The sequence below is a fragment of the Phaeodactylum tricornutum genome, chromosome 16 (assembly GCF_000150955.2).
Source record: "Phaeodactylum tricornutum CCAP 1055/1 chromosome 16, whole genome shotgun sequence".
Classification (NCBI taxonomy): domain Eukaryota; phylum Bacillariophyta; class Bacillariophyceae; order Surirellales; family Neidiaceae; genus Phaeodactylum; species Phaeodactylum tricornutum.
Window position 1 is genome coordinate 90,647 of NC_011684.1, and position 23,459 is coordinate 114,105.

Consider the following 23,459-nt stretch of genomic DNA (forward strand, 5'->3'; position numbering starts at 1 on the left):
ACGAGACCGCCTCTCGAAAACCTAGTCCCCGAGACGATGCCGACAAGTCGCTCTTGTTGGGTTGAGGTGTACAGTTTATGTTAGTTACACACACCGATAAGGTACGAACGCGAGTCGACAATCCTTACAGTAGGAACGGTGGGGCGGTTAACAATTTACAGTATTACTGTCCATTAATCCACCATGGCCATGGCGTTTTGGATATCCTGTTGCTGTTTCATCTGCATCATACCGAGTGCTCGTCCCACCACGGGATTGTTCTGATGCGCGGCGACGGATTTTTCGAAACACTTCATGGAGACGTCTTCCATCTCGAGCGCGGCTTCTCCGGCATCCTGTTGGCTCATGGCGGCGCCAAAGTCCCGTTGCAGTGCTTGTTGCGTCGCGGCTTCGGTCGTATCCCTACCGTCCGCTTGGTACTGTTGGACCAGTTCGGCAAAGGCCTGAGCGTGCGCGTCAAAGTACCGTGCCGCCACTTCGAGGACCCGTTCGGCCGTGAGCAAGGCTTCTTCCTCTTGGGCGGCTTGTCCGGGCCGCCATCCCGTCACGGGCTCATCCGTAGCGTGCTCCCAGAACTTCTGCAACTGCGTCACGGCCTGGAGGACCCCGGGGTGCGCGTCGTCCTGCAGAAACTCCCAAGTCGCTTCCTCCCAACAGTCGTAATCGATATCGAATTCGTCACAGACGGCGGTTTGCTTCAACACGAGGACCCGCGACATTTCTTGACGAAACAAAGCCTTGAGTTGGGAAGGCGGGACGGCCTGTCCCATACGCTGCAACTGCTGGACCTGCTGCAGGAGCTGCGCGTAGACGTTCTGGACTTCCAAATACAAGCGTTCGAAGATTTGGACCACTTCGTCGGCCGTAATGCAGTCGCCGGGTGCTTCGTTATTGTGCGGGTTGTCGTCGTCGTCAATGTCGGTCAGCGTGCCGCTTCCAGAGGACGATGTGGCGGGTTTGTTGCGTTCGTATTTACTGCTCGTCCGGGAAACGAGTTTGTAACCGAGGCCGGCAACGAGCAACGATCCCGCCGCCAACAAGACGGCCGCAGACGAGGATGATGATCCAGTGATTGCCATGGTACACAAAGCGTACCCGAGAAAGCGGGCTGGTTTCTGTAAGAGTGTGTACGAGAGAGTCTGTAACGGCACCGGAATACGACCAAGGAAGAAAAGTCTCGGGAGAAAGAGAGATGCACGGTTGAGGTTGGAGCTGTAGTGTGCGAGCTTCCGGTCGCGTCGACATCGCGTACTGGTTGGTGGCAACGAGTGTGAATTCGGGAGAAGATTCCGGAGGGGGCTGGACGACCCACCAACTCGGACCAACCGCTCACTTGTACCCGTATATATATATACGGGCGGACAACCTGTCGGACACGTGGTTTAAGTACCAGACTCCCACATACTGTCGATGGACGGACGTGTACAAAAAAGGGGTAGGGTGTATGGCTTCGTTTCCATCGTTCGTAGCGTAGTGACGTGTCTACTACTACCTTACTCACTGTCACGCAGCCGACGGCAACACAACGACACCATTCGCAAACATACGATAGGAGTCTCTTTCATAGTCAGTGTCAGTCAATCCACAGCCCACAAACGCAGTTAGGACGACGCCCTTCCGAGGTTTTTGGACAGGATATTCCAACACCTTTCCAAAGCACACATCCTACAAAGCATCGAATCGGCATCCAAACACATTTGAGGAAATTCTACAGTCTTGTTGGCATTTTCCGACTCACACACAGAGACCCAACGACCGCCCTGTATTGGCACCGTTCCATACAATCCGTCATGATGCGGGAACAGCGTATGCTTGCGATCCTCTGGGGCGCGGGTCTGTGGTTCGGTGGTAGTGGTGTCCACGCGTGGCAATTTCCCAATCTCTTTACGGTTCCGATCCAACCGGTACGTAGATAGCACCTTCTCGCGAGAGCCATACGTATCGCCGACACGGGTAGCACCCACCCAGTTTACCTCCCTAGAGTGACTGTACGGACGCTTGTTCGAATTTGTTCGATCAACAGCTCTCTCTCACTCCTTTATCCCGACAAACTCACTCACTATTTCATTCGCTCAACACTACCACCACCCTGGGCATTCCTGTCTGATGTATATCTTGTCCAGTCCCAGAAGTTTTCTCAAGGTTCGACTGCCAAGGTAAGTAGGTAGTCAAGGCTCCCACGTGCTGACGTTGCGGTCCAAACTCCTTTTCTCTAGTCCGGTGGATACTCACACACCCACACCTTGCCGGGGTCTTTGCAGAAACAAGCCGTCCTGGACGCCGTCAGTGGCACCAACAACGGCAAAACCGCCACACCGAATCAACAACAAACCGTCTTGCGACGCGTCCGCGAGCTGGAGCAATCCTTTCCCCCCTTTCGACTCGCGGATGCCTCCCAAGCCGCCCGTTTGGACGGAATCTGGTATTTGCAGTACACCTCTCCCAGCACCGTGGGTGACAACAACAACAACAACAACAACAATAGCGAGGACGCCTGGCAACCCTCCTACGCCACCGAAGGCGACTCCCGGATTGAAACCCGGCCCTTTCAAGCACGAGGGACTGTCTCGGCGGCCGGCATTCGCGTCGACACGGCCAACAAGGTCGTCCAACAAATACTCGACGTCTCCAACGCCCGGGTAGCCAACGACGTGGTGTTGGAATGGGGACGTGTCTACGTGGCCGGATCCTTTCGACCCTCCGACATGGTCCCCAACCGTGCCGTCGTGTCCTTTGATACCGCCGAAATTACCGTCGCCCAACAGGGCGGTACCGAAAAAGGGTGGAAAATTCAATTGGGCTGGTTCTTTTGGATTCTGTCCAAAATTCGTGGAACCACGGAAAACGGTTGGTTGGAAACCACTTTTGTCGATGACACGCTCCGGATTGGGCGTGGCAACAAGGGAACTCTCTTTGTTCTCACACGGGATGTCGATGCCGTCCAACCCTAAAACCGGTTGCCATACGCCAAGTGCAAACCAGGCGCACGCCGCGGTATTCGCACGCTAGTACGGAAACAGCAACGCAGACACACCGTGAACGTCAAACCCTGTCCGCGCCTTGTCGCCGGACCCACCGAGACGCGACGCCACCCAGGATGACACGACAATCTCAACCACAACTGTCATTCCCCCTCTCTCACAACACGGCATCGGAAATAGCGGGCTTTCGTTCATACAAGTCCACAGGAAATAGGTAATCAGTCAAACAATACCAAGGTAAGCAATCTCGCTAGGTAGACTTGCTACTATCGCAATCACACGATTTAACTACATAGGACAGCTTACAGGTACGCCAATTGATTACTCGTGATTTCACGAGATGGCAATCGTGATAGGTCTGTTGACGGTACTCACGCGTTTCCTTAAAATTTCGGGGTCGAAACAGGCTTGGCTTGGTGGTCCATAGCGAAGGGATCGTCCACTTCGAAACTCCACACGTGGGGTTCGATATCGCTGGCCGAATCCATCGACCCCGAGGGTGGAGCCAAACGACTGAACTTCTCCGTCTGGCCACCAGGCTGGCAATTATTGGGGTCGCCATGGGAAGCAACTACTGTAAATATTGGCGGAGAAAATGACTCTCGAACGGGAAGCGACGAACGCTTGGAAGGCACGTCGAAGTCGGCAAAAGGGTCGGGAGTCGAGCTGAAAAAATTGTTTCCGCCGCCAAAGTCTACTGCCGGTTCGGACGTCGTTTCTTCCCAAAAAGGGTCGAATGTCGAGGGCTCGCGGTCGTAGTGTTGTGCACGAGACACTTCTAAGGCTGCCACCGCGTCGATACTGAAAGGATCTAGTTCCGGTGGTTTCGTTTCGTTGCGCAAAGGACTTTCGCGAACAGACAGACTTTTTATCGGGGGATTTACAGAGAAGGGATCCATTGATTCTGCATCGCCGTCTTTGTCTATCCCGGATTTTGTCTCCTCCTCCTCTTCAGTGCTTGTGGAAGACCAAAACTTGAGGACAGCCGAAGCCCCGGCTCGGGGACGTTCGTTGTATTCCGATTTGGGTTTCAAGACGGCGAACGCATCATCGAGTGGTTTTGTTTGTGGTTGGTCTTTCAAAAAGTTTGTCAATCGTGTTAGGGAAGATTTCCTCACGAAAGATTCTGTACTGGCCCCATCCAACAGCGAGTCTTTTGAAGAAACAGGGTCTCCGTCAAGGAGCGTTTCAGCGGCAGATACAGTGGAATCATCCAAGAGAGACTCCTTTGGGGATAGTGCAGGAGTGCCGTTGTCCAGTATAGAGTCTTCCGAAGAACATGCTACTATACCTGAGTCGCCGTCAGTGGCCAACGTAGGCAAGCCACCTGATGGGGTCGGGGCCAGATTGTCGATGGCGGGTTTCGGATCAGTGACCAAGTCGTGAAATGGCACTAACGACTGTGCTACTTTATCGACCAACTTGCATTTTTCGTCAGTATTTTCTAAAGCCTGACCAATGGGTTTTGCTTTCGCCTCAATTTTTTCGCAAGAAAGTCTATCGGCATCGCGTTTTTGTAGGCGGCTCGGAGACTCGTCGCAGCAGTGTAACATGGCTTCCACTTGTCTCCTCCATCCCACAGGAGACAATGCAATGACGTCTTTCTTCCAGGGATGGTCTCGATTGCGAAAAGACGGTGATTGAGAATTTCTGTTGGAAGTTCGCAAAGGATGTGGTGATGAAGCTGTTGCCACAGCCAGGAAACTTCGACTACTAGCTTCGCGAGGGCTGTGTAATGTTGCTTCGTGAGAGTTGATTGATGTCTTCAGTGCTTCGCTATCGCGTTGCGCCGTTTCCACATTGCGATCTTCTGCTTTCTCCTGTTTCTCAATCATACTGACAGTGGTTTGTGTGGTAGAATGTCGTATTTTTTCCTCAAGTTGATCATGGTACGAAAGCTCTTTGAGTTGGCTTTCCAAGTCGTTGTTACTCATGGGCTCGAAGACGGGGGTCAACTTATCCTCTGGGATCTTTTCTTGCATTGTGACCGTGGTGAAGAGGAGACCACTCTCAGCATGTGGTTTTAGCGGACTCGAAAGCTTTCCCTTCTCCTCCTCCCGTCACTTCACAGGCTGTGGAATGCCGAACACAAGGAGAGCCAAAAAATCCCTTCTGTCTGAAGCGTTCGATTTGGGACGGAGATCTAGGGGCGTTGGGCGCCGGGCTCGCCATTTGCGAGAAGCTGGGAGATTTCTTTGAAGCCAACCGTTGTAAGTACTGCCGGAAACCGGTCTCCCCTTCAGACGACGCCTTTTCTGGACGTTTCTCCCGCTCTTTGCTTTTTTCGATTGGCGATGTACTGTCACGGCCATTTGAAGGACCAGTCAAACACAGACTGGTATTTGAAACAATTGTTAAAGGAGAGGGAGCAGGCTTCGGACTCGCAGGAGCACGAGGTTTGGACTCCGGTAAACGTGCTTTCACGGAGACGAAACTCTCTGCCTTTAAACCTATTCGTGCCTTAGAATTTGGTGTAGGGCTTTGGCTTTGTCTTGTAATGCTAGCAATGGCAAATCGTTCCGCCATACTCGCGACATTGACCTTTACAGACGTTTCACGGACACGTCGCACTTGAACTGGCTTGATCGACGGCGAAGTAGGTGATTTTTCAAAAACTTTGACTTCATCTTCCATTTTTGTCTTACATACTTTGCCGGATTTTGTTTTGTGACTGCTGTGTGTAGAGCTGAATCGAGCTTTCATACTCGACACTGAAACTTTGTCAGGTCTTTCAATGTTTAGGCCAGAAATTGGAGTTTGCGTTGTGTCCGTTATGCTTTGATCAATGGAGTCCGATCTACTGTCGTGCTTTCCAGTCAATTCGGCTTGACTTGAGGGTTTGCGAGTCAAGCATGTGGAATGTGCCGGAGGACTGAGCATGTCTTTTATTTCATCTCGGCGAAAAAATTGTGCTTTGGCGCGAGCCGGTTCGCCTGTAGTGTTGTTGATGTACGACCTCTTTACCTTTGAGGATTCTGCAAGATACCTATCTGATGTTCGAATTGGCATTGGCGGACTATAAAATGTCTTTTGATCGTGATGAAAAGGCGATATGTCCGGTTCGTGAGATGCTTCGTTCGAACCCTCTGTGGAAGCAGCTTTCGATGTCTTTGGCGACGAGGTCCTGTCTGGCTTGCTGGTTGCGGAACTAACTTCCGATGAAGCCATCAGACCATCTGTATTTTTCTCCTTTAGTTTCATCCATTGCTGTGACGACGTAGCGGGCGACGATGAAGACGACATGAAGTAGAGATTTCTACTGTCAATTTTGGGTGTCGGTGCCCAGCGCTTCAAGGGAACCGTTGACACGACACGTTCCACTGTATCCGATATGGAGGCAAATCGCTTATGCTCGTCTTGAGGCACTATAGGTCGTGAGAAAATCTGACATGTATCAGCCGTCTCGAGGATTGGTGATACCACTTCATACCTGTTGTCTGGTCTAGTTTTCGTGGGTGATGGACGAAAAGAACTGGCGCCGCAATTATGGTCGTCATGCGCGGTTTTGGCAGGTAGCACCGGGGCACGACAAGATTCAGACAAATTGGGGGACTGATGAGGCCGTGTTTGCGGCGAAAGTGTTTTGTTCGTGCCGACGGATGGAGTTGACCTCGGAGACGTACTCCTGCTTTGGATTGTCCATCGTTTCGCAATTTGGTGGCACGAAGATGGCGTTAGTGTAGTTGTTGGGCTTCGATGCGATTGCGGAGAACTTTGCTGAGGCTTCCAGGTACGTTTATGTATGCTGCTAGGAGTAAGATTCCCCAATGGAAGCTGATGCCCTGTCTGCATATTTGTCGGAGCCCATTGGTCTCGAGAAATCTCCGCGGGAGGAGGTGGACTTTTCTGATGTTCCTTGGCCGGGCCAGCACCCTCAGCAAGCCTTTCCTGCTGCTTTTTGGCGGCCTTTGCGAGACGAGCACGCTTTTCGGTAAGCGCTCTTTGTCGAGAGGGAGACGTGGCCAGATGGATGGTGGAACGAAATTTTCCGTCGTCAGGCCACTTTTTATTCTTAGAACCTGGCTCAGTGTACATCCCCAAGTCTTTCGGAATATCCACAAAAGCTTCAGGTTCGGCTGGTTGATCTCTCTCATTCGTAATACATGCCGTACTCAAACTCGTTTTTTGGGATCCAGTGTTGATAGCATGGCATCGCACACGTGCCATCGCACGTTTGCGACGATCCTGCAACGACACGACCTTGATGGACTCTTGAGGGGATCGGGGCGAAGCCAAATTTTCCTGTGGGCGCTTGCCACCGCTAGTTCCGCTGCTACTAGTTTTATTATTACAATCTGATCTGTCACAATCATCGTTCCGAGATTCTTGTCTTTCTTCATTTGGCGATTCGCCACTTTCCTTGACGGGAAGTACTTGGACGGAAGCCTGAGCTTGGTTCTCTACGGATACTTTCCGCTTCACGCTGTCCACGAGACGCTGGGCCTTACGGGGGGACATAGTTGGCACCATGTGCACCGTGCTCTTTTCCGGATATACTACACGAGCCGCTGCAGGCATTTGCTTGCGAACGGCGTTTTGGTCGTAGACGCGCATTTTATCGATTGAAGGACGGAACAGCTAGTTCGGAAAGCGACGCAAATTGATCGGCTTTCTTCCACTCTTTTCTTCCTTTTATGAAGAAGATCTTAAGAGAAGTTTACTACACAGAGAGAATGAATTTCATGCTATCGTATTGACCGCGCTCTGTGCATTCCAGTGGATGGGGGAGCCTTCTGAAAGGTTGATCCCCGTCACACCGAGTTTTATGCTATTTATCCGTTTTTATTAGCGATATAGGTTCCGTTAGCACCTCTGCCGGCGTGATGTTCGTGTCTATACGTTCTCAGATAAAAAGTATATGAAGGACAAGAAAACTGTTCGGCAAATCTAATTATTTCGATTTTGCAGAGACCGGTATAGGACGTTTTGGGTTGAAAATAAGATATTTATGGCGATGTCTGGGAACAACGTATTTATAAATGAAATTTGATGGCCAGGGCCTTTATTGAGAAACACGTAGCTCCAACAAAATTTGTTGCTTTCAAAGTAGTCACAATCCTTACGATGGAAAAATATCACACTCTTTGTAAGCAGTATGACAATGAGAACGTCAGATACAGACAGATATGCTGAATCGTGAAGATGGGAGCATTCGACACAATAGCCTTTCTCGTGGATGGTTGTCCTTTGCCTAAAGTTACGCAATGTAATCCATGTGGATTACTTTTGAATGAATTGCAGTCATTGGTCCAATCACTTTGCCATCGACAAAAACACCAAATCCTCGTCGACGCGGTAGACTTATTGGGTGGAAACTTCCAGGTCCGACTAGGGACGACACCAGGGTCGTCGTTCACTACCGAAAGGCGGTCCTCGCCCCGCTGTTGGTTGATTTTTCCCTGTAGGAATGCTTCGAATTGACGGTTTCCTTAATTTTTTGCGCGCAGGCGAGATCACACGCTATTTACGAGACAGAACCAGAAGCAGGCGACATGCGAATTGGACTGGTAATTGGCACCATCCATTTCCCCAGTCTCGCGGCGCGCTTCGTTGTACGTTGATTCGGCCTTTTCTTTTAGAAATAAGACCGTACCCGCATTCTTCATAGGAAACATTGTGCTGATAACATGGAGCCATCGGGATCGCATATACATTCGTTCGTTTACGTCGACCCTGTAGTAAAGCCGAGCCATCGGCTGAAAGCTGGCTGGCAGTGGTTCTACTAGAGCTAGATCTGCTCCATCATTCCACATATTGGCATTCCTTAGATTTTTTGGTTGCGGGTACTGGCACGTAGTCGATCCCCTGACAACGAGTGGGTGCATAGGGATTCTTGCCGCTTTCCTCGAGACGGGTCATGATTGGGTATTATATGGACTATGGCCTCTTCCAAAGCGGCTACGTGAGCTGGTGATGCCATCTACTTGCGAACGGCCTGTTGGCACAATACCCGCTCGAAAGCCCGCCAGACATTGGGGTTTCTGTTCACTACAAACTCGAATTGTTGGTCTTTCTCTGTCGCTCGCTACTACAAATCCCCTGACAAAAGAGTAAAGAATCATGTCCGTTAATCAATCGTTACGCTCGCTGACTCGTCTACGTTCGTGGGCCTTTGATAAGATATGTCACTTTTTGAAAGCGTTGATGGGCCACTTCGGAGCTCGCCTGAGTATTCAACCTTTCATAAAAAATTTAAAAGCAAGTTTGATGTTGATTGGTCAAAAATAACAAATGAAAGCCGTCGATAGCCAACAGGTCAGTGTACTCGAAGAACAGGGCTGACTGGCTTGACAGTACTAGCAATCAGACGAAATTAAAAATGTTCCAACGCAGGCAGAAATTGCATCGCAATATCTACATCCGGGTTAAGGATACCTGGACTGCGGTTTGCCGCTTCCTTGCGTCATTCATTGTCTCAGTCAGGCAACAAAATCGGCGCACTGTGGAGCGCAACAACACACGAATACAATAGTATTGACCGTCGAGTCGTTTAAAGCCGCACCCCTGAAACGTTTCCAGCATTAGAGCGACGCCATATCGCCATGATAATCCGCGCATTTTCTTGTTTGCTGCTGGTCACCTTCGGTTGTCAGAATGCGCTGGCTTGGACTGCAGCCGGTAGCGTCCGTCTTCCTGCAGCGACCATAGCGTCGAGGACGTCTCGATCTTCTAGATCTGTTCCCCTTACTCGGTTATCGTCGACATCGTCATCTCCCTCGACGGACGAACTAGCCGCAACGAGCGTTTCCCCGCCCCGTAAGGGCTGTGTCGTCACGGTCGACTGTCGGCTCCTTCCCGAAGGTGATTTTGTACCGGAACCGCTTATTGATGGCGTTGTCTTGAACGCGGACGATCCTCCGGCTCGCCTATCCTTTGTCCTCGGCCAGGGAAACTTTTTGCCCGGCCTGCACGATCTGTTGCTGGCTGAATCGGGTGAGGCAAAACTCAGCTCCATCGGGGACAAGGTGGACCAGATCAGTTTGGATGCCGGGTGGGGCGCACGTCGAGACGATCTAGTTGCGACTACCTCATTCGAAGACTCCGGTGTCGATCCCAGCCAAATTAGCGTTGGCTCACAGCTATACCTCAGCAACGGTGTTCCTTGTTTCGTCACAGAAGTTACGGAAGCGACCTTCACGATCGACGCGAATCCTCCGCTAGCGGGAGCCTCGTACGCTGCCACGGTAGAACTCGTCGCGTCTGAAGAAGGCCCACGCGTTGTCCCTTACGAAGAAACTCTATCCTTCAACAGCCGCTTTCAGGTAGCTACCTTTGCCTTGGGCTGCTTTTGGGGAGGCGAATTGGCCTACATGCGGGAACCCGGCGTCGTGGGCACCGGCGTGGGCTACACGCAGGGCCAGATTGAACAGCCAACGTACGAGCAAGTGTGCAGCGGCACGACGGGACACACCGAGGCAATCGTCGTCACATACGATCCGGCGTTAGTCACGTACGAACGGCTTGGACAGCTCGCCATGGAAAGACTAGGTGAAAATAGATATTTGCGGAATCAAGTCGGCAACGACAAGGGCACGCAGTACCGCCACGGGATATACTACCACACACAGGAGCAAAAGAAGATCGCGGAAGGGATTATCTCGAGTTACGGTGAAGACTGCCAGACGGAATGTCTACCCGCGCAGAAGTTTCATTTTGCCGAAGACTATCATCAACAATATTTGCTCAAGGGCGGACAAAGCGCGCGCAAACGAGATTCGTCAGTCATTCGGTGTTACGGTTAATGCTACATGAGGAAGCCATGCTTTAAGCAATAGAAAAACTGCTTTTTGAACGTGTGATAAACATTCATGTTTGCGAGTCAGCAATCAATTGATCAACCACATTTCTGGGACTCGAACAGAGAGTAATCTGTCACTAGAAATGTCGCGGTAATTTGTGCGACTTCCGGACAACCTAATAAAGCATCGCCGATTGTCGACCGATGGTTCATCGGTGGTCGTTCCTCATCCGAGACGGCTAAAGAGAACGACGATAGCGGAATGCCGCAAACGAAGAAATCGTTTTTTGCATACAATTTGCACAGGACAAAGTAACGGGATTCACTAATTGCCTTTCGTTAAATATCATCGTTTATGTTATGCGCGACAGAAATCTGCTTATGCTTGTTTCTCCGGGAGCTCTTCACGCCCCGACCCGTTTCTCCAAAAGAACACCGAGACCATGTTCCCGTTTAAAACGCGACCGTGGACCTCTCAAAGTCGTCTGTGTTCCACAGAAGAAGGGCCTTCGGGGCGCACCCACAATATTGCTCTACTGCTATGCACGACTTTCAGCCTTTTCCTGCTATTTGTCCAACATATTGAGAAACAACTGGGTGTAAGATCATCATATCACTCAGTGTCAGAAATATTCTTCACTTTCTTCAGTCGTATTCATTCTGTTTCTCCATCCTAATTGAAAAATACCGATATATATTTCTGCTCGGGTTATATTCGCGAAAACATTAGCCGGATACTTCCGGCACTTTTCGGTCTGATACGTATAAGCCGGACTTTTTGTCGGATTACCTATAATTATAAGAAGGGTTATTGATGTTCGATTGTTCTGTGGCTTTCGCCGTCGGAAATGCGGTGCCAAGAACAATTGCTCCGAAATCTCTGAAGCTAAACTTCGCACGCATTAACTGTAAAAATGTACGAAAAAACTTGCGGTTCGCAATTTTTACAATTAATTCATCTCTAGTTAGCATTACTGTCAGTAAAATATAGTAAACAGGCGCGAAACAATCCACAATCTCAATTCGCCTCCAAAGCGCAAACATTGCAATCTCGTTGTCACTGTATATTGCGACGCTTCAAAAGGCTGCGATGAAGCAATCCCAGCGCACCTGCTTCGAAAACAATTACAGAACCGCTGTCGCCCTGAACAATATGGGTGTTGAACTGCTCGTGAAAGGGTGCTTTCGCCAAGCCTACGACACTCTGAAAGATGCCATCGCAGCGATGAAAGAGACGCACATAGTGTCAGATACTATCGAGCGCAAACGTCCTTCCTCTGGATTCATTGACGGGTCAAATTCTGTTTCGATGGAAAGCTTTCTCAGTGAAGCTGTAAAGCGCGTTTGTGCGCCTTGCATAATCCAAACTAACTGTAACATTCACTTTGATGCGATCAGCGACAAGAATCACGCACAAGCGATAGCCAAAATCAGCGATGTTTTTATTTCAGGTAAAACACGATGTGACCACGACAAAAATTTCCTGTACAGACCAGTCAAAATTGACGTTAACGAGAGTATAGCAGATCTTCGTTCCGATCTCCATCTCGACTTTGAAAGTGGCGTTGTGCTTTTCAACTTCGCTATGGTCCATCTCTGCCTTGCCAGAACAGGGAGGGAGTTTAAGCGAGCACACTTCTTTGCACGGAACGCTCTACAGCTTCTCTGCTGCGCAAACGATGTCGTTGCGAAGGAATGCATGGATGCAGCAGTATCAACAACCTTAATTTTCTCTGATCCGATTCATCAATACTGCCAAGTGCTTCTGACCGCTATGATACTGGACAACGTGGTTCAACTGTGTTGGACCTTGGGGATGACTAAACATGCGGAGGAGGCTGCGCAGCGACTTGCTGCTTTGGAAGCCGCTGCGTCCGAACAAGAAGAACACATGCAATTTATCATGATGTCTGTTGATTTTGCTGCAGCAGCTGCCGCATAGCCATCGATCATTGGTAGTTGCCGCTTTTTGGGGGCAATTGTGATAGAGGCAAGCCAATTGCTATAAATATTCTTATAGATTTACGTCCATTGCAAGGTGAAGGTAGTACTTTTTCCAAATGGTGGTCAGCTTTCAATCCCTGTTGAGTTGTTTTTCACAATCAGAAGTATACTAGACGCGCACTATATTCAAAATTGGCTAACAGCTGCGCAATCCCAAATCCCCGAGAAGTGACATTTTGTTGATTCTTTATAGTCATCGAAAGTGCGGTGATACGGATCGTCAATGGAATCAGCTTTGTCGCATCGAAAAGCTTCGCAATCCCAGTCAAACCAAACTTCGACAACATTCGTTCTTGGGGATTGGTTTTTATGCAGCTGTTAGCCAACAAATAGCCTTTTTGTTTGACTCAATGGGTCTTGGCAGTTTCAATGCTGCTCAATTGACTACGCATCTGAAACTCCGAATAAATCTTCCCGAGAATTCACTTCATTTGAAGTCCAGCAATCGCAAAGGATCGCTTCGCCAACACAGCCGCGTCAGCGATTCCAAACTATCAATACGTGGATTGTTGATTTCCACCACTCGCGCCAAGTCTTGTTGCAGCTGTTCTACCTCGGAAATAGAAAGTGCAAATCGAAGGGCGCCTGCATTCTCCCGGAGACGCGTTACTTTCGTAGTTTTTGGAATCATTGCGCATTGCTTTTCCAAACCCCAACGGAGCAAGACTTGGGCTGGTGTCACGGAATGTATTTTGGCCAAGAGAAGGACGGGTTCCGCGTGCAGCAGATCCGATGTCGCGATACTCTTTGGGATTGCCTTGTTTCGATTCCCATCGCCCAAAAGCTGATTCCAAGCCGACTTTCCAGTGTCCTGTCCGCCTAAACTAGCGTAGGCTTGAACGACAATGCCTTCGCGCTGACAGTATTCCAAAAGATCCGTTTGTGGGTATAACGGGTGAACTTCCACTTGATTGCAAGCCGGTGGCCAAATGCTGGCCGACTCTTTGAGCTTACGCAAGTGCTGCACAGTCATGTTGCTGACGCCAATGGCGCGGACCAATCCTTGACGATACGCATCTTCCATGGCACGCCAGGTCTCGGCGCGCTTTGCAGCCATCGATTCAGCATCGGTTGATGCGTAGACCCAAGGATCCTTTTCGACCTCGTCCTTGTTTCGGCACATTGTAGTCCAAGCCGGTCCCGGCCAATGCATCAAGTAGAGATCCAGATAGGACGTGTCTAGTCGATTGAGTGAGAGTCTCAGACATTCCATAGTCAAATCGTATCCGTGGTATTTGCGCCAGTGTTTTGTAGTGAGAAAGATTTCTTCTCGACTATGAACAATACCTTTCTGGAAAGCTTGATTGAGCGCTTGCCCGACCAAACGCTCTGTTGTTTCCCCGCCGTAGATAAAAGCCGTATCGATCCCTCGATATCCTTGCTGTAGGGCCTGTAAAGTTGCGCTCATGGCTTGCGTTTTGCCCAGTTTGTATGTTCCGAATCCCACCCACGGCAAAATAACCGGAGGACGGGACCCTGGTTTCATTTTTGATGCAGTCGTGCTGACCTTCTTGCCATTTAATGGTAGGGGATCAGATAGTCGAACACCGTCGGTCAAATGTTGAGCTTTGGCCACCGTAGTTTCTCGAAAATGGGAGGACGATGCGATGTAAATTGTCGGTAGCGCCATTTTGTGATAAACACCAGGAATACGGGAAGATCTGCGTCGAGAGGTTTCTTTAATTGGCAATGATTTCGACGTGACCATCAGGAAAAAGAACGGTGGAAGGGACAGCCGCATAAGCCTCTTTGGCATCGATTTATACGCCAGCTGCCTAACTTGGAAACGGCTTTTACTGTTGGCTGATTCCTTGCGATCGTAGGCTTCCAGGACCTACGCACCATCCGTTTAATGCTAACGAAAAGGAGATAATGCTCTCTCTTACGTTAGTAGCTACCATCTTGGAACTTCCTACTCTCGGTCACACCATCCCGTTCGCACAACCGACCCAACGACCGACCGCACGTACGATCCTTGGGTTGACTGTGACGATGGATTTCACTCCGTCAACAAGCTCCAGGCGATTTCAGACCCGGAGATGACGTAGTGCTAGCTACCTTACAAAAAACAGTAAGTGTTTTCACTTATAGCCGGTATCAAACGCAACTTTTGCCCGATCAAACCTCGGCTTCTCCAAGGACCAACACCGATACAAAGAATGGCTCAAGATTCGCTGGGTATACTTTCCAAGATTAACTTCAAGCTTTCTTCCGGCATCAGTCACACACTCTCCATGTCAGTGTATCCTGTTGGCGACTCTTTCTTTGAGCTATCGTGACTTGGCCAAAGTGACCACGATTTTTCTGTCTATCATGATTCTGAAAAATGAATAGTATCAGAAAAGAACTCTCACCAGTGAAAGCAAAATATAGTAGTAGACCTCGCCCTGACTAGCACGCTGTGTATGGAAAGACCTGGAATCTGATGGAAGGAAGTTCTATCTAGTAAAAAACGCTGACCAATCATATTCAAGTTTCTTCGGATGTATATGAGCGTTCGAATTGGAATCTATTTTTTTCATTGGAATCACGTAAGTACGAGGGATTCTCTGTATCCGAAAGAGCAAGATTATATCTATGGTCCGGTCTTGTTGGGACCATGCTTTGGATCTTAGTTAATGAGCGATGTATGTAAGCATTAGCCGAAAATGCATCTCACCTCATACTATATTCACTTTCATCTAATTGAACTTGAGAAGAAATTTATTGATCTTTTGCGCTCCATTAAAACAACCGGACCGCTGGTCTTAGTTATACATCCAATTGACTGTGGAACAAAGCAATTTCTTCCTTTCCTCACCGAACTTGTCTTATGTTATAAAAGCCGGAAGAACCATGCCGGAAGCCACGATGAATAAAACCGACTACAATGGCACGCAAACCACTTACAGAGTCGCCATTGCTCTCAACAACATAGGAGTCGACCTCCTTGAGAAAGGTTGCTTCTCCCAAGCCTGTGATACACACAAAGATGCCGTTGGAGTGATAATGGAGGCTCACAAGGTCGCAGAACATGTCCATCCCATGATCATTGCTTTCCACCGCAACGATTTGTCAAACTTGGTCCTGATCAAAGACTGTCTTCATGCAGCTCTCACTCGTGTTTGCATCTCGCGCGACCCTTCTCGCGAGACTCATCCCAACAGTCGGATTAATGCAATAAGTGACAAGAATGTCGCGCAAACGCTGGAGAAGATGGGTCAGGTCTTCAATCGGAGTGCAAGCCAACCGAGTACGACATTTACCTACTCGCCGGTCAAGATCGACTCAGGAAAAAGTATCTCTGATGGCCTTTTACAGTTCAGTCTCGATTTTGAAACAAGTGTTATCCTTTTCAATTTTGCGATTGCCCACCTTTGTCTGGCCGAGACTGTCGAAGATTCAAAATCCGCCGAAACTCATATGCAGATTGCTCTGCAGCTTCTTTGCTATGCAAACGATATAGCTGCTGTAAAGTGCTACGGAGGCGAACATCTTGAGGCACTGAATCTCACTGATCCTTTCCATCTCTATCGCCTGCTGCTTTTGATGGCTATGATTCTGCAAAATACAGTACGTTTGTTTTGTGTTTTGGGGATGGATGACCGTGCTGGCGAAGCAGCTCAGCGCTTCTTCGATTTGGAAAGTGTTGCATTACAGCATCGAGAGGTCTTAAGGCTTTATATAACATCAGCTTCCGCGGCAGCTTGAGGTCAGGCTCTTTAAATTCCATGTACAATAAACATTTTGCACCCTCGGCACAATCAGCATAGCAATCGCTGGTTGACATAATGAACGCAGAGCATAGCGGTGGTCTTTAAATAGGCTGCAGAATACACGCATGCGTGAAAATTCTCATTTGTTGAAAGAATTTTGGGCTCCACTTACTGTTAGTGTTTTTGAGTACATGGACTCATTGCAGATCAACACTCTGATTTTTTAAAAGGACAGAGTGGAAGAATTCCTAACCGCAAACTAGTATTAAAGGTGTAAAGTAACGCACAGAAAAGCAATGGTTACTTGGCTTTTAATGCCACTCAAAAATAAAGTTGAGCGAAGTACACTTCTGTACTGTAATACTCTTCACCAAATTTCAAGCTCCGAGATCCTTTTCTCGTTTCAAAAGAAGCCTATTGGACTCGGAGTCAAGGGATAGTGCCTGTGTTTGATCGTATGAACTGCGTTGGAATGTAGTCTCGGGAACGGAAGACAATAAAGCAAGCAGCCATTTTACAAAAGGTGCACATGAATGAGACGGATCGAGATACGCTATGCTCCACTTCTATTTACATTTCATCACGGTAGAAGCTGTCATAGAAACCGTTTCTTGTGAATCCACCGTCGACGGATATAACTTGACCAGTAATGTATCCAGCCGCTGGAAGACACAAAAAGGCTACCAGAGCCGCCACTTCAACAGGTTCGCCAATTCGGCTCATTGGTGTCCGCTCAATCACTGTTCGACGATAGTCATGATTCTTCAAAACCTGCTCCGCCAGTTCAGTTCGAATGTACCATGGTGTAACGCAATTCACGCGAATCCCATCCAAGCCCCATTCGCAGGCCCAGTTTCCTGTAATTTGATTCATGGCAGCCTTTGTACTTGCGTAGGGTGTACCCGATTTCATGCAGGTAACTCCGGCGACGCTACCAATATTCACCACACTGCTAGTGCGCGTCCCTGCACTACGTTTCAGTAAAGGGTGGCAAGCCGTTGTTAAGGCGAACATAGATTCAAAATTGGTGCGCCAGACAAGTTGTAGATCCTCCATTGTGTATTCGATCGAAGCTTTGCGTATATTGGTGCCAACATTATTGACCAGAATATCCAATGGCCGACCCTGCAGCCAAATTCGGATCGATTCCAATAGCTCATGTCTGCCTTCGACGGTCGCTACATCGGCGACAACGCCGGTACAGTCGAAACCGCATTCCTTCCATTTCTTTAAACAAATATCCAGGTCTTTTTCGTTCCTGGCACAGGTCAAAACTTGGCAACCAAGTTGACCAGCTAGCTCCTCGACGACCGCCAGACCAATTCCTTTGGTACCTCCGGTAACAACTGCCGTTGATTTTGCCGGTAAATTCCACATTGACGCCGCCACTGCTGAAATGGAGCACCAAAGAGCAATGTAAACCAGAAAGCGATTGTGGGGAATAAAGCTCATCTCGATCAATCAGAGAGCGGTGGATACGGGAGATAGCAGAAATATCAACTGCGACGACGTCCTTGAAAATCAGTAGTCAAGTGGATTTTGTGAGCGGGGCCGCCCACTCTCGTAGAAAACCCCTACGGCAAGCCTTATATGTGGGGTTCATATCCCTTACAGTTAGTCTATTGGATAAATCTTTAGAGTTAATTTTAAATTCTTACACCTTTGATCACCTACGAAAGCATGCAGGATCCTTCGGGCCCTAAGACACGATTCCAGCCCGTTATCCTTGCAGTTTTCTACTAAGCAAAGGACCCGTGATTCACTTGAGTTTACCGAGTGTGAAATCCAAAAGTTGCAAGTAGTCTTTTCAACTAGCTAGAAAAGTACGCAAGCCAGTCAAAATATATGTTTCAAAAGTCTTCCGGCATGCGCAACACAGTGCATATGGATGTATAAAAGGGATGGGCATATATGCTATTATTCAAAATACGAATGTATACACGTTAGAATGTGGACGCTTGCACGCTGCGGGGCGAAATAGAGCGAGATCCATGGCCGGGAAACTGTTCCTCGTAATGGTTCCATACATGCTGGAAAATAGGGGAAATATCCGACTCCGAATAGCCTGTAAGCCGGACAAGTTCCGCTTTCCAACGGGGTTCTAGTTGCAGCGCAACGCGTGAGGCGAGAATAATCGCGGCTCCCAGCTTGGTTGGCAAGTACTGCTGGAAAGAGTGCTCCTGCAAAGTCAGATTGCAGAAGAACTCAGCGTACTTTTTGACGTACTTGGGTATCTTTTCTACAAGACCACGCTCCTGCCAACTATCATCCTCGAAGCATACACCCTTGGCCAAAAAATAGCCTACGACGTGAATAGGAGGAATGGCACGAAGCCGCCATCCCAAATGACGCAGAACTCTCAGCTCACCCTCTCGAAAAGACAGTGATGTGTGCCCGACGTCGGCAAGTTTCGTAAGTTGCAACAAATCCGGAATAGGAGGACAGTGTTCTTCTGCTTCTTCATACTTGGCAGCCACAGAAATACAAGCGGTTGCCAGAAGCTGCCACTGACTGCGAGGGATACTCCCTGATCGAAATATTTTGTCCAAGTAAAGGACACTCACATGAATAGTGCTGTGATGTAGGCGGCAGTGCTCGCCAACATCACTCATCCAGTCCACAAGATAGCGGCGATAAGGCAGATAAGACGCGCTGGGATTGTACAGTCCGGGAGCAACATAGTCTACCTGACGTTCCTGAAAATCCCGATAGAGGTCTGCCGTGCAGATATTTAAAGTGATATCAATATCTTCCTATGTTCGTAGCACCGCCGCAGGCCAACGGACAGAAACAGAGTCGAAAGATCGACCAGCAAGATCGGAGCGTGCGTTAGGTCGTAGAAGAAAGGCGCGTACGGGAATTGAACAACCCGGGATTGGATATTGACATGACGAAAGACAAATGCGTTGATATTTAACCATATATACAAAACAATAACATATACATGTATGATGAGTATATATGATCCTGATCATTTTCGGGACAAGGAGGTGGAAATGCCACGGCGATGGTGAACGTACCTGGATTCCGTAGGGCTTGGACTCCATCACTTCTTCCGTTCCTTCTCCACTAAGATTGCAGATCGTAAAAGGTGCTTGCACCCCGTGGCCGATCTGCTGGGAGATGTAGAATTTTTGGTGAGATTTCAATGATTTTCGAGGCTCAAACTCAACCCAGGACAAAGCGATATTGGCGGAACGGCTCCTCGTTCTTTACGTCATTCCTGTACCACTGAGCGTGAATGTAGATAAGCCAGGACAATCGGGCGTTGTCAAGTCGACTCGGACATGGTTGAACGATAGATTTGAAAAACAACGTGCAACATTGGAATACGGTGCGGGATGAATCTGAGATGAAATGTCCTGCTGCACTCATCCAACGAGTATTTCCCTCTCGTACATACCTCAGTCGATTTTAAGAGGTTTTTCTCCGTTACGAATGCATCTGAATGGAAGGAGCAAGCAAAGGACATGGTCGCGTTCCGGCTCTCGGCCACTCGGGTGTTGCGGTCCTAGCCGTTTATGCGTTAGTGAAAGTGACGCCCACCCAAAATTTTGTGAGATCGCTCCCAAGTAGACGCCGGGTCGAACTGAAATCGCACCCGGAGACGTATGCTAGAGTGTCTCTACCAAGGCTGTTTGTGGACCATGGACAGACTACGAAATTTCCTTGGCGCTCTTTTTCGCGTTTTGCCTCCGACTATTGTTTGAACCAAGCCAACCAGACCGATACTTGGAAAAGAATTCAACGACCGATTGTCATGCTCGATCGTTGTTTGAATTCGTTAATTGTGAGGAATTTTTTTAAATACCACTTAGATATCTGAATTTAAATATACATATTTTGGTAGGCCTTTTTTATTTGATTGCCTATCAAATTGCGCGAGCGGATGACTTTACGTGTCCTATTTGCCAATTCATTGGCAGTCACGCATGAACGCGTTGGGACGGTCCCAGCGAATACTAGTAGTAGTGATCGGCCTTTTCAACGTACTGTTGAAAATCTAGCGACTTCTCTCATTTACGTCTTCGGAACGGTCCGAGACTACCTATATGTACCTAAATCAAAGAAGCAGGCGATTCTAAAAAAATTCATAAGCCGCTCTAACGGTTACCAAACGAGCCCAACAAAAAGCCTGCCTTTTCCATGTTTGGACGCGGCTACTAGCTTCTCGAATTAGCTGCGATACCTACTTGGCAGGGTTCTAGGAGGATTGCAACTTCAGATTATTTTCCGCAATTTTCGTCATCAGCAACATCACGGTGCTCCGAACACTGATGTCTTCATTTGAAAAGAACTCTTCATAGCAGAGATGCTGCGCTCCCTGTTTTAGAGCAAACATGTTCTGCTCTGCTGCAGAACTTCAAATTTCGGCCCGGGATTGTATGACTGTAGGAGTTGTCCACCTACATTTGTGAATGAACCGATATGTTCTTTGCGGCGCACAGACCCAGCCTTGGGTCGAGACAATCCTTATGGCTAGAATCATCACCTATGTTATTGAACGTTCGACTGCCGGAAAAGAAACGAATCTGAATCAGTATTTCAAGATAGTATCGACAGGGGTCGGCTGTTGCTTTGTCCTGATACTCTTGCGGCAAGAGCTGCATCGTAAGCGATGGTTTTGGCAGCTCCGAGACTTGTACGCCCGAACTACTCAACATCACGCATGCGATCTTGTTTCCTCTCGTACGATTCGTAATTTCAATCGAATGCGAATATACTATTCCATATTGTCAGATTGTCTCTTTACAGCATTGCGGCATCTACATGAACTGCTCCATAGATTAAGGAGAGCGACACTCTGTCGGAGAACTGCTTCAAATTTCGATACAGCCGGAGAACTGCAGCCGCTTGCTCATGCGCCCCGTTCGCTATCCATGGATCGAACGCTTGGAGCAGATCCTGATTTGAGCACGTGGAGGACAGTAGCAGTTGAAAGGAGGTCGGAATAAAACCTCCTACAATGTGACCCCTTCTTTCGAGCATTATCGTGAAAGCCATCTTCTCAGTACTTGGATCTGAAGCCAAGAGAATGGAAAGCTAAGCCTATGAGGAAAGTCATGTTTGCAAATGGTTCGTTGAACATAGTGAAAAGTGCAGCTTCACTCCCGTGTGGCCGTGACACAATTTTCTTTGCAAAATCCACGCATGATTTCCTATACAATACGTGCGGTCAAAAATACTTTTGGGTAGCACCAAAGTTTGGCCATGGTGGAATGGGTGAACTCACGGTCAATTTTGTACTATCTCTAAATAACCGTAATTGTCCGGTTTCGAGTGGAACAGAAATTTTATAGAATACTGAGAGCAGAACATTTGTTAATATTAACTGTGAAACGGACATAAATGAACCCTCGTAGCGGCCGCCGTTCCACCTCCAGGTCGCGCCTGAGCAGGGAACACCACTTCGGCAGCAAAGTCGATAGGAATGAATCGGGCCCAGGAATTGCGCAAGATTGTCGAATAGATGTAGCGGACAATCATTTGCCGTCCGCTCCTTCTAAAGTTGAAAACCAAACTTTTTCTCGTTTTGGCCATAAACCACCGGTAACAACAGGTTTTGCCAGAGCCGAAGACCATCTGGCATCCTTCGAATCCAACTGTACCGAGCCATTGCTTGAAGCACCGCATTTCACACGCTCAAGAAACGGCAGTAATAAATCTGGAACGATGGTACGTAATCTAAAGTGCAATTATTGAACGGAGAGAAGCTGAATTACTGGGCCACTGAGCGTTTACGTGTATCAAAAGCCTTACTGACTGTGAGAACCTTTCCACTGCAAAAGTCCAACGATAACGACACTCAAGATCATGAAGATATCTTTAAGGACATGGAAATTTGCGGTGCTTTGTTGGCTTCAATCGACCAACGTGCTTATCATCGGGACCTGTTGCAGGACGCAAACGCGATTCTTGAAGAAATTGTGTTCCCTCAGTGTTTTCCGTGGACCCACCCAGAGGAGCCCGTTGTTAAGACAATTCCACATGACATCGACGAAATGAGCGCTGTCAAAAAAGCTGGAGACGATCCAACCGAGAATCATGGAGCTGTGGAGAGACCTGGGAAGCGGAACAGACTTGCGGGCAACATCAGATCCATGGCTTTCCGCGCTGAGGATCCCGGAGTGGTTCAAGTAACAAGCCTTAGTATACCTTCTCGATGCCAACGAGAGAGTCTTGCTCTGGGCAGAAGGAAATTTTACGTCGAGTCCATTGATGGAGCGCGTGGTGAACTATCGTTACTTGCATTTGAAGAAACACGAGACCGTAAACGCCAACGCAGAGAAATTGAAGTCGCACGCAAAAAAGCGACGTCGATGTCAGTTCGCTTCGGTTCTACAAGCAGTCGTTCCACCATTTTTGGACGAGGTTCTACCGTTAAGGGTCAAGCCCCGCTTCTTTTACCTGCTGTGCTACCGGTGGAGATACACGACGGTAAACGTGTCTCTGCTGCACAAGCCCGCCTTGCCTCCAGTGCGTTGGGCGTCTACGATAGCAGACATGGACTTTTACCCTCTAATGCACCCCGCGTCGTCACCGGGCGAAATCGCTTATTCTGGAGTGTAAAGGAAGGCCCCACTAGTCGTTCTACTTTTCGGTCACTACTTACCGGACTGAAATACGAGAATGGCACACAGAAACGACCGCGGCGAGTCAAAGTTGGGATTCGCGTCAATAGTTCTTTGCTGTCTCTCACAAATGGTGAGATAGACTCATGTACCGAAAAGCTCTCACAGTGGACTGCAGGATCAGAAAGTCTACCCGTCAAATATCGAACCCCAAAACCAAACCAAGCCGTTGATACAGTACTTACGGATTCTAAACCAAATATGGACCACTCGATGTGCTCAATTGATTTCGAATATCTTGTGGCCGAGCTGGCAAAGAATCTCAGACCAAGGACATCGCCAATTTCTATCAACAAAAGATCCATGCTACAGCCAAGGCGCCATAGTTTGGGTATCTCGGTCCCCCCTGTTATCGAATGCGTGCCAACCGAGGATGGTCTCTTACGAACTATCTGTATCATGCCAGGGA

At 48.6% G+C, this 23,459-nt stretch overlaps 9 protein-coding genes across 9 annotated transcripts; 4 read left to right on the forward strand and 5 right to left on the reverse strand.

Moving 5' to 3' along the window:
- Nucleotides 1–1,596: 1,596 nt before the first annotated feature.
- PAP-fibrillin-1 (predicted protein) lies at nucleotides 1,597–3,021 on the forward strand. Its single transcript, XM_002182437.1, has 3 exons — nucleotides 1,597–1,904; nucleotides 2,124–2,156; nucleotides 2,217–3,021. Exons 1-3 carry the CDS (start codon nucleotides 1,791–1,793, stop codon nucleotides 2,949–2,951), a joined length of 882 nt encoding a protein of 293 aa, XP_002182473.1. The 5' UTR covers nucleotides 1,597–1,790; the 3' UTR covers nucleotides 2,952–3,021.
- A 167-nt stretch (nucleotides 3,022–3,188) lies between these two features.
- On the reverse strand, nucleotides 3,189–4,917 carry PHATRDRAFT_48067 (predicted protein). Its single transcript, XM_002182576.1, has 2 exons — nucleotides 3,370–4,917; nucleotides 3,189–3,289 (listed from the first exon to the last, which is right to left on the reverse strand). The coding sequence occupies exons 1-2, from the start codon at nucleotides 4,913–4,915 to the stop codon at nucleotides 3,270–3,272; spliced, it is 1,566 nt and encodes a 521-aa protein (XP_002182612.1). The 5' UTR covers nucleotides 4,916–4,917; the 3' UTR covers nucleotides 3,189–3,269.
- A 31-nt stretch (nucleotides 4,918–4,948) lies between these two features.
- PHATRDRAFT_48068 (predicted protein) lies at nucleotides 4,949–7,667 on the reverse strand. Its single transcript, XM_002182577.1, has one exon. The coding sequence runs from the start codon at nucleotides 7,533–7,535 to the stop codon at nucleotides 4,992–4,994; it is 2,544 nt and encodes an 847-aa protein (XP_002182613.1). The 5' UTR covers nucleotides 7,536–7,667; the 3' UTR covers nucleotides 4,949–4,991.
- A 2,573-nt stretch (nucleotides 7,668–10,240) lies between these two features.
- PHATRDRAFT_14769 (predicted protein) lies at nucleotides 10,241–10,723 on the forward strand (the record flags this gene model as incomplete). Its single annotated transcript, XM_002182438.1, has 1 exon — nucleotides 10,241–10,723. A coding segment is annotated over one exon (483 nt), but the record flags the coding sequence as incomplete, so codon positions are not given.
- A 1,031-nt stretch (nucleotides 10,724–11,754) lies between these two features.
- PHATRDRAFT_48069 (predicted protein) lies at nucleotides 11,755–12,739 on the forward strand. The gene has a single exon (XM_002182439.1). The coding sequence runs from the start codon at nucleotides 11,810–11,812 to the stop codon at nucleotides 12,659–12,661; it is 852 nt and encodes a 283-aa protein (XP_002182475.1). The 5' UTR covers nucleotides 11,755–11,809; the 3' UTR covers nucleotides 12,662–12,739.
- A 519-nt stretch (nucleotides 12,740–13,258) lies between these two features.
- PHATRDRAFT_14736 (predicted protein) lies at nucleotides 13,259–14,209 on the reverse strand (the record flags this gene model as incomplete). Its single annotated transcript, XM_002182578.1, has 3 exons — nucleotides 13,259–13,466; nucleotides 13,524–13,768; nucleotides 13,826–14,209. Coding segments are annotated over 3 exons (837 nt in total), but the record flags the coding sequence as incomplete, so codon positions are not given.
- A 1,342-nt stretch (nucleotides 14,210–15,551) lies between these two features.
- PHATRDRAFT_48071 (predicted protein) lies at nucleotides 15,552–16,591 on the forward strand. The gene has a single exon (XM_002182440.1). It carries the CDS (start codon nucleotides 15,559–15,561, stop codon nucleotides 16,411–16,413), a length of 855 nt encoding a protein of 284 aa, XP_002182476.1. The 5' UTR covers nucleotides 15,552–15,558; the 3' UTR covers nucleotides 16,414–16,591.
- Nucleotides 16,592–16,988: 397 nt separating this feature from the next.
- On the reverse strand, nucleotides 16,989–17,851 carry PHATRDRAFT_51114 (predicted protein; the record flags this gene model as incomplete). Its single annotated transcript, XM_002182579.1, has 1 exon — nucleotides 16,989–17,851. Exon 1 carries the CDS (start codon nucleotides 17,793–17,795, stop codon nucleotides 16,989–16,991), a length of 807 nt encoding a protein of 268 aa, XP_002182615.1. The 5' UTR covers nucleotides 17,796–17,851.
- A 467-nt stretch (nucleotides 17,852–18,318) lies between these two features.
- Nucleotides 18,319–19,051, reverse strand: CYCD1 (predicted protein). Its single transcript, XM_002182580.1, has one exon. The coding sequence runs from the start codon at nucleotides 19,028–19,030 to the stop codon at nucleotides 18,362–18,364; it is 669 nt and encodes a 222-aa protein (XP_002182616.1). The 5' UTR covers nucleotides 19,031–19,051; the 3' UTR covers nucleotides 18,319–18,361.
- Between the last annotated feature and the right edge of the window lie 4,408 nt (nucleotides 19,052–23,459).

Coding starts and splice junctions, on each gene's coding strand:
- PHATRDRAFT_48069 (XM_002182439.1), top strand. CDS start 11,810: ATGAAGCAATCCCAGCGCACCTGCTTCGAAAACAATTACAGAACCGCT.
- CYCD1 (XM_002182580.1), bottom strand. CDS start 19,030: ATGAGTGATGTTGGCGAGCACTGCCGCCTACATCACAGCACTATTCAT.
- PHATRDRAFT_48071 (XM_002182440.1), top strand. CDS start 15,559: ATGCCGGAAGCCACGATGAATAAAACCGACTACAATGGCACGCAAACC.
- PHATRDRAFT_48068 (XM_002182577.1), bottom strand. CDS start 7,535: ATGCGCGTCTACGACCAAAACGCCGTTCGCAAGCAAATGCCTGCAGCG.
- PAP-fibrillin-1 (XM_002182437.1), top strand. CDS start 1,791: ATGATGCGGGAACAGCGTATGCTTGCGATCCTCTGGGGCGCGGGTCTG. Junction 1,905..2,123: donor TTACGGTTCCGATCCAACCG/GTACGTAGATAG, acceptor TATCTTGTCCAG/TCCCAGAAGTTTTCTCAAGG. Junction 2,157..2,216: donor CTCAAGGTTCGACTGCCAAG/GTAAGTAGGTAG, acceptor CCTTTTCTCTAG/TCCGGTGGATACTCACACAC.
- PHATRDRAFT_48067 (XM_002182576.1), bottom strand. CDS start 4,915: ATGAGTAACAACGACTTGGAAAGCCAACTCAAAGAGCTTTCGTACCAT. Junction 3,290..3,369: donor GCCTGTTTCGACCCCGAAAT/TTTAAGGAAACG, acceptor CAATTGGCGTAC/CTGTAAGCTGTCCTATGTAG.